This window comes from Pristis pectinata, chromosome 17 (assembly GCF_009764475.1).
Source record: "Pristis pectinata isolate sPriPec2 chromosome 17, sPriPec2.1.pri, whole genome shotgun sequence".
NCBI lineage: Eukaryota > Metazoa > Chordata > Chondrichthyes > Rhinopristiformes > Pristidae > Pristis > Pristis pectinata.
This window is the reverse complement of record NC_067421.1, coordinates 23,004,367-23,013,749: the sequence shown is the minus strand read 5'-3', so window position 1 is coordinate 23,013,749 and position 9,383 is coordinate 23,004,367. Positions and strand designations below refer to the sequence as shown.

At 46.0% G+C, this 9,383-nt stretch overlaps 1 protein-coding gene across 1 annotated transcript; it reads right to left on the bottom strand.

Moving 5' to 3' along the window:
- Positions 1-2,621, bottom strand: LOC127579571 (frizzled-10-like). The gene has a single exon (XM_052032448.1). The coding sequence runs from the start codon at positions 2,542-2,544 to the stop codon at positions 859-861; it is 1,686 nt and encodes a 561-aa protein (XP_051888408.1). The 5' UTR covers positions 2,545-2,621; the 3' UTR covers positions 1-858.
- Positions 2,622-9,383: the final 6,762 nt, after the last annotated feature.

Genomic DNA, 9,383 nt, shown 5'->3' with positions numbered 1-9,383 from the left:
TCTCTGCCAAACTAAAGAAACATTTTATTTTATAAAATAGACGAACTTGACGACAATTATATTTTACAAATATGTACAAATGTGCTTCATAAAGCACGCGAAGAGCTACACAACCGCAGAGGCTCCCTGCCATACAGCTCTTTGTTTTATCTAGTGCTTGTTGATCTATTCATGGCTAGAATTAGCTTTACAATGAGACGAGTCGATAAGCTTCGTGGGTCTCTTTGAATCGCCCGTTTACAAATCAGTTCAACTTGTCTGACACTGGCTTGATTTCCATCAGAAAGCAAAATGTGTCATTAAAGAACTTCTGTCGCCCATACCTCTAGGTTCTTTTGTCAGATGGAGATTCTTTGTAAGTCTTTTATCTGCAGCTGATTGTTGGAAAGAGAGCGAGAGAGGGAGAGAGTGAAAAAACTATTGCACATTGTTAAAGGAGCCCATCTTCGGCAGAATATTGCTCATCGACAAAATACTGAACCTTTTGAAGAGTCCCTACTTATCCCTGAAAACTTCATGTTAAAAGATGTTAGCTGCTGAGCCGGGGGTCCGATGACGATTGAAGTGTTAGTCATTTCCAAAATTACAGCAGAACATACATTGTGGAAACAGACGTCTCTGATTTCTGGTTCCAAATATTTGAGACGCCACAGGTTCCTCCTATAGTTTAACCTTTCCTTGAACCTCGCCATCCAGCCCAAGCCAGCTGTGTTGCCAATAATGGAAACTATTTCTTCTTGCATTTTCACTTAAGGTGAGTTGCTCATTGTTTGCGGGCTGCCCCTCTGTAGGGCCAACATGCCTCCCAGACCAGCCAGTACATACGTAAGAAGGAGCAGATTAGACAAACTCCTTCTGTCAAACACAAGTTGGTGGGAGCGCGGGCTCATATTTCCCGTGCACTTTCAAGGGAGGGCGAGCTTTACCGTACGACCCCCCTCCACTACTCGTAATAACGCTGGCGGGCTTCCTCCTGACCCTTCTCCTGAACCTTTTGCTGCAGATGTTTTGCCAAGACTGCAGAGTCTTGGAACTCCAGATCCACATGCCGCTGGTGATCCCCACCACCAACAGCATGAATATCTTTACCATAAAGATCTCCACAGCTGGAATGGAGCTGCTCATGGTGCAGTCTAGGTTGTCGGAGTGGTTGCCCGCCTTGCACTTCTCGCGAGTGGCCAGGAGCTTCCAATAGTCCATGTTGAGGCGCTCGTAGAAGTAACAGGCTATGACACACGTCGCGGGCACCGTGTACAGCACCGAGAAGACTCCTATCCTCACCATCAGCTTTTCCAGTTTATCCGTGTTCTCCCCGCCGGTCTTCATGACGCGTCGGATGTGGAAAAGCGCCACGAAGCCGGAGAGGATGAAGGAGGTGCCAATGATCAGGTAGCAAGCCAAGGGGATGAGCACAAAGCCGGTCAGCGCGTTAACGTCCATACTCCCCACGTAACAGATGCCGGTCAGCTCATCTCCGGCCACCCTCCTCATCACCAGGATGATGATGGTCTTGATGGCTGGGATCGCCCAAGCGGCCAGGTGGAAGTAGCTGCTGTTGGCCTCAATGGCTTCGTGGCCCCATTTCTTGCCAGCCGCCAGGAACCATGTGAGTGTCAGGATGACCCACCACAGCGAGCTGGCCATGCCGAAGTAGTAGAGCACCAGGAACACAATGGTGCAACCCGTGCTCTCCAGCCCCTCTTGGATGACATAGAGGTGGCCGCTGTCCCTGTCGCAGGCGATGCTCTCCCCTCCGGCGAAGAGGCGGATGATGTAGCCCGCCGAGTAGACGCAGTAGCACATGGAGAGGAAGATGATGGGTCTCTCGGGGTACTTGAAGCGCTGGGGGTCGATGAGGAAGGTGAGGACGGTGAAGGCGCTGGAGAAGAAGCAGAAGATGGACCAGACAGCCATCCAGATGAAAGCGAAACCCTTGTCGTGGTTGGCCCAGTACACGTCCACGCTGGGCGAGCAGAGAGGCGCGCAGGACGCGCTCTTCTCCACCCGGTGGAACTTGTGCGAGTTCTCGCAGACCGCCTTGCCGGGACTGTCCTTGGGGAAGGGGAAGGGGTCCTGCGAGCCCCCGCCCCTCGGGTGCGGCCGGTAGATGGGCGGCAGGGCGCTGGCACCTCGGCCCGGCTCGTCCGAACCGTTGCTGGGGGCTTCCATGCAGAGGAAGTTGGGGTCGTTCTTGTTGGGCAGTTTGCTACAGTCCAGCGATTCGGGCCAGTGGAAGCTGAACTGCTCCATGATGGGCGAGCACTTGAGGCGCGCCTGCTCGCACATCACCCTGCAGGCGGGGATCGGGGTGGACACTTGCTCGGTGCACATGGGCGCATAGAGGGAGCACAGGAAGAACTTGAGGTGGCTGTGGCAGCCGTACTCTACCAGCGGCGCGAACTCGTGCAGCTTGATGGCCGCTTCCCTCTGGTCTTCGTGGCCCATCAGGTTGGGCATGCGGGTCATGTTGTAGCCAATGTCCCGGCACATGGGGATATCGATGGGCTGACATCTGCCCTCCCGCTCCGAGCGCTCCGGATCCATGGAACTGATGGCGGAGGCGCAGAGGGTGAGCCAGGCAGCCAAGGCACATAGGCAGCTCACCGTCCCCGGCGACCTCATGTCAACCCCTCCCTCCCACCCCCCACCCCCCCTCCCCCACAACACAGCCCTTTCCCGGGAGCAAGTTAGCCTCTGGTCCGATGGTGCCTTGGGATGAACTTTACACCAAACTTGGTCCGGTTGGCAGTGGTTGCGCCGTCCCCGCCGCTGCCTGGACGTGTGGTTCTGGGCGGGAGGTGGAGCCGAAGTTGGGGAGGGCACTGCGAGGGAGCAGCAGCGCGGCTAGAAATCCACAGGCTGAGCCCCCAGGACGAAGAGAACCGGAATAAACGGCAGCCGATCGCCTCTCTGCACTCTCACTGTAAGTCCAAGGGCTTGTATCGGAGCGTTGCTGTGTGCAGTTGCGGGACCCAGGTACGAGGAAGTAAATAGAGAGAGAGAGAGAGAGAGAGAAAAGGGGCGGCTCTCTCGGTAGCAACTGCAAAGTGAGCTAAAAGGGGGCGGGGCGACTGCGAAAACCCCGGGCATTAAAAAAAGAGCAGCGAGAGAGAGGGGGAGAGAGAGGGTGGGAGGGATCATCAGCGGATTGTACAAACAAGCATTTGGGTCCCGCCATTCATGTGATGTTGTGAATTTCCGCCACTTTTTCTCTTAATTTAGTGACGTGCATACCCAAATATTGCCCTCCAACCGGTGTGGGCGTCTGCTCATTTCATAGCAACAGATCCTTTATTCTATTGACCGAGGATAAATAAACCCCGGGTGCAGCACAGATCAGGTCGAGAGGAAAAGGCGAACGATCTCTTAAAAGACACAAACCATCTTCAACTTGGTTTCTTTAACTTCAGAAACTTAGGAGCGAGAGAGCGGTCACATAAAACGAGAGTCAGTTTGTACACTTAACCCAGCAGAGACAGATTTCTATCGCAGTTTATTAGCCAGAGACCTTACCCTGGGTAAAATACTCCCAGATTCAGCTAATGTGGAAAAAAGTTTCTAAATGTAGGCCTTTAGTATTGTTCCTAAACCTCCACATATTTATTTAGGCTATTTTACACTTGTAAAGCTGCCTATTCCCTTGAGTGCTTTATCTTCTTTTAAACAGCTTCCTATCCGAGTTCAGCTGGAAGACAATCGGCTGCCTAACTGCACCATCTCTGGGAGAGAGGGGGAGAGAGTGAGCAAGAGAGAGAAACCAGCAATCGACTAAGATAATTCTGTTGCTAATAAATGAAAAGGCTCTTTGATGCCTGAAGCTGAAAAGATATTTTTTTGGGTCGGATTTGAAACCTGCGCCTCTATGCAAATAAGAGGAACTCCCGCTGGATCTCTGGGCCAGAGACGGACCCCCGGCGACTGGCGTTACAGAAGATTGCAGGAATTTTATGGCTGTCGGTCGCTGATCTTTTCTTCTTTTGTGTTCTTTGAAGAATGACTTTAGACATTTTATTTACATATTTAACCATGGATGAAAAAAACACGGCTTTATTAAGGGGAAGGAGATCGGTTTAGTTGTCAGGAAACCTTTATTTGGAAAACTAACTTTTATTTTTGCCTGATTGCCTCATATTGCATTGCAATTTGGAATTTCAAAAAGGGTAAAATTGCTTAACTTGTTTTAAAGTCGCCCTTTTAACACGCAGAGTCATGCGCGCAATTTGATTCTAGATTTTTTAAAAAATATTTTGTAATGTCATTCCAACATTGACAACAAAGAATCGCTAGTAAATATTTGCACAGGGGTATGGCGGGGTATCAATAGTCGCTTCTGCCTTTGGCAGAATCAGGAATTGCAATTGTAAAAGACGTCCATAAGGTGCATTGTGCTGGAAAGTGAAAGTTGCAACAGATACAGACTTCGCACAAAAAGGAGTTGTTGCGGTTTCAAACAAAAGGAATGTAACCAAAAAGTAGCAGTTCTTAGATACAATGAAAGGCCTCTACTTTAAAAAAAGTCTGGTTTGAAATATTACGGGCGGTTCAACAGGGTGCATTTCTGTGAATTGCAAATAAGAACATTTCTTAATCCCCTTTTCATGCACTGGCTTCGGATCAGTGGCATCTAAGCGGCTCCCCACTGCTCCTGGCCCAGGAGGCTGTATTCAGCTCTCCTGTCTCTCACTTCTATTCCCACACTCCAAAGAGAAAAAAAACCCGGCACAGCCACACTCTCTAGATTAGATTAAACTCATTCCTCTGTCCCTGGAGAAAGTGAGGAATTGAGCACTTTTTCTGTTGCCTGCCGGTTTGTCACGAAAGGAAAAGACAGAGTTATAGAAGTCCCACAAGTTTCTTACTAATAATTGCCAGGTAACCACCACTACCCTCCCCCCACACACTCATCTCTAACCTTTAGTGGCCGACCCCATTGAAAAACTAGCTTTGATTTAAAGCTATGAAGTATCACTATTTAAGTAACGTGACTGTGTGTGCATATCTTGCTATAAATTGTTACACGAGGCCAGGGATCAATGCTGCCCAGTAAGCCATGCTTTTTGTGCCACCTCATATCTCCAGACACCCTTTCCCTCTATCGACCAAGGGTCGTGGTGTTACAACTGTACAAGTCGTTGGTGAGGCCACACTTGGAGTATTGTGTGGTCACCTCGAATGGCATTAAGCTGGAAAGGGTGCAGGAAAGATTCGAGAGGATGCTACTGGGACCAGAGGGCTTGAGTTACAAGGAGAGGCTGAATAGGCTGGAATAGTTTTCCCTGGAGCAGAGGACACTCATGATTTTCTGAGGGGTGTAGGTAAGGTGGATGGCTACAGTCTTTTTCCCAGGGTAGGGGAGTCTAAAACTCGAGAACAGCTGAGAGGTGAGAGGGGAAAGATTTAAAAGGGACAACTTTTTCACACAGCAGGTGGTGTGTATATGGAATGAGTTGTCAGAGGAAGCTGTAGAGGCGGGTAAGTTACAATGCTTAAACGACATTTGGACAGGTACATGGATAGCAAAGGTTTAGAGGGATATGGGCCAAATGCAGGCAAATGAGACTAACTTGGATAGACATCTAGGTCAGCATGGACAAGCTGGGCCGAAGGGCCTGTTTCCATGCTGTATGACTCTGGAACTCTGCTGGAGCATTCTAGCTGGTGGTGAATTTCATCTTCAATGACTGAGATGTGGGAAGTGGTCCATGTTTTCCAGGGTCTCATTGTGAGCCTTCATTGTGAGGGCAGTGGGGTACAGTGGGGTAGGTTGTAGATGACCTTGGTCTTGTCGATGCCGAGTGTCTCCCATGCTTTGGTGAATGAATCAACAATGTCTTAGAGCTCGACCTCAGAGCATGTGCAAATGCAAGGGTCAACTGCATACTGTAGCTCAACCACTGAGGATGGGTTCTGGAGTGTAGTTGCCATAATTTGAACTATCACCCATTAGTGCTGAAGATTAGCTCTACTCCCATGGGAAATTTGTTGAAGGTAAGATTCAACATTGCAACAAGAGAGACTGAGAAAAATGTTGGGGCAATGACTCAGCCTTGTTTGACACCAGTCTTCATTGAGCTTGGTTCTAATGAGGTCCAAGCTACCTGCAGTAGACATCTCAAAGCACTGGAAAGATACCATCTTCCTGTGGCATTCCAGGGGCAGGCATGGTAGTGTAGCAGTTAGCGTAATGCTATTACAGCGCCAGCAACCAAGGTTCAATTCCGGCTGCTGTCTGTAAGGAGTTTGTACATTCTCCCCATGTCTGTGTGGGTTTCCTCCGGGTGCTCCGGTTTCCTCCCACATTCCAAAGACGCACAGATTAGGAAGTTGTGGGCATGCTATGTTGGCACTGGAAGCATGGCGACACTTGCGGGCTTCTCTCAGAACACTCTATGCAACAGGTACATTTCACTGTGTGTTTCGATGTACATGTGACTAATAAAGATATCTATCTATCTATCTATCTATCTATCTATCTATCTATCTATCTATCTATCTATCTATCTATCTATCTATCTATCTATCTATCTATCTATCTATGTTGTCATTGTAGAATCCTCCAAATACACTGGAAGAAACATCAGCAGCCTCTCCCAGGCTGACATCCCAGTACTGAGGCCCTGGTTACTCTCAGTCAGACACGTGCTTCGCACATCCAACACCAGACTCCAAAACGGATACTCTAATCCAAGCTCTGTCCTGACATGTGCTCCAAACTTCCTTGATGGTGTGCAACATCCCGACTAACTCCTGGGAATCTCTGGCCGTAGTCACTCAAAGTGGAGAGGGGGTATTTGGGATGACATTGTGAACCCCACGACTGTGCATCAGGAGCACACAGAAGCTCTGTGTAATCAGTGAAAGGAAAGCAGCACCTGACAAGCAAGCAACCCCTCACCCTGTCTTCCACATCCTGCTCCATCTGTGGAAGACTTTGTGGTCTCCACATTGGCCTCATCAGCCACCTAAGAAACCACAAAACATGAGTGGAAGCAAGTCAGGCTCATTCCTGAGGGATTGCCTAAAGAGAAGATATGTCTTTAAAGATAAGGAAGCAACTTTAAGAACTAGGGTTCTTGCTAAGTTCTATACAGACGGGTGTTGGAGGAAAGATCCTGCAATTTTCAACACATCTGCATGTGGAGACACAGGCAAGCAAGACCCAGAGTAAATTACAGCCTGAAATAATTTGGGGTTTAAGAGAGTTGTGTATAAGTATGAAACATTAACATCTTCTCGATCTTCCTGCATCCTTGATCTCAGAAAACTGCCAGGTTCTTGTACTATGGAGCCTTCTCTTCCAGTATCTCCAAAATCAGTGGTCGATGGGTTAGAGGGGAAGAGTTGTTGCAGGTACAATGGGATGGGGCTATTTGTCTGTGTGGATGATGAATTTTATTAGATTGTTTTTAAATACTGACTGAGATCTATTCCATTATTCTGATTTTTAAAAATGCTTTTCTAAAGCAAAGTTCGTATTTAAATTCTGACATGGCTCCTGATTACTAAGTGTGCTGTCTCTGATGTGCATGAAAGGTGTTAAGTGAACTGAAACATATATTTTCACACTTCGTTCAGCACTTTTCTAGTCTCCCATTGTCTGGGCTGATTTATACATGCATACTCCCATTTTACATTAGGCTGCATTCTGATTCCAGGAAATTAGCATCAACAAAATGGACTCAGTGATGAGTGTGTTAACTCTTGGGTTGTGCCCACTGAGAAATTGCCAGGTCTCTATTGAATTCCTGATGAAATGCCACCAAACAATTTAGCAATATTTTAAAATAATATAATAAGAACATAAGAAAGAAAAAGCCTGACAAACAATTCTTGACTTAAAACATTAACGGTGTTTCTGTTTCCACAGATGCTGCCTGACCTGCTGAGTGTTTCCAGCATTCTCTTTGTTTCAGATTTCCAGCATCTGCAGATTTATTGAATTTCAGAGAAATAAGCCTCCAGCCAGCTCCACCATTCAATATGATCATCAGTGATTCTATGCCTTGTCCCCTTTCCTACCTGATCTTCAGTATCCTCTGTTTCCCTGGTGTCCACCAATATATTGTACAGCCAGGAATGTATTTAATGAATGAGCATTTGCAGCCCTCTGAGGAGGAGAATTCCAAAGGTTGAAAATTTTCAGTCCTAGGAAAATGTGACCTTTTATTCTGACGATGCTCCCTAGTTTTAGATATCAGCTGGAAGGAACAGTCTCACAGCATCTGCCCTTCAATCCCTCTCAATGTAATATTTGTTTCAACAAGATGGTCTCTCATTCTTCTAAACACCAGTGAGTTTAGGTTATTTTCTTCTCACAGGACAACTTCCTCATCCTAGAAATCAATCCAATGAATCTATGATGTGCTGCCCCCAAGGCAGGTATATCCTTTTTTAGGTGAGGAGTTTAAAATAATAAAGAACAGGGTGAGAACAAAAATAAACTCATTTCATACAACAGAATGTTCTGCAGCAAAAACAAAGCCTGGTTGAAATGGCAGGAACTTTGGGTAAGTATATTCTTTCACAATTCTTTAGTTGAATTTACACGGATATAAATGGAATGTTTACATGGAACTTTACATAACTTCACAAATCACATTCTCTAATATCATTGGTAATAAACACCTATAAATAGATAAACCTTTTTAGTGACTGGAAAACAATTCTTAATCCTGTGTAAACATGATGGAAAACACTGGCTCTTGGGATCTGCTTTAATCAAGAAAATGGATCCCAAGTTGGATAACTTCAGTGCAAAAAGTTGGCATAAAAAATGGCACTTTGGAGTACCTACAGTGCTGTAGTCTCATTTTAGAATTCATATGAACTATAGTCAATTTGACTCATAGTAGTTAGGTCATAACCTGAACAAGTTTAGTTTGACCTTACTTTGTAATCACCTTAAGATATTCATATTTTATGTTCTGTCTTGAAATAGGTATTATCAGATAACCAATATATGTGAACCATAATAAGTTGCAAGCAGATTTGTGGTCATGTGCTGCAGTATTGTGAATTTATTTATCCTCTCAATAAGTCAACACTCCAATTAAAACAGAAATAAAAGAAAAAGAAAATGTGACATTATTGTTAATTATTTGGCTGGTGCAATTTACGGGTTTGGTTGAGTCAGGGAGATATGGGCAAAGAATTATTTAAAAGATAAGAATTATTTATTTGAATCAGTGGCAAAGTTTGTTGGGATTTCCATTGCTTTGGAACTTATTCCACTTAGACTGCAAGGCAGTTTTCATGGCATGACAGAAACAAAACCATATGTGTTAGTTTGCTCATGTTTTTTGCTTGACTTTCACTTCTGGCTTTAGACTCATTCAATGGTTTGAGAAGGTCAAAAAAGGAACATAATAAGAAGGTTGCTTTGC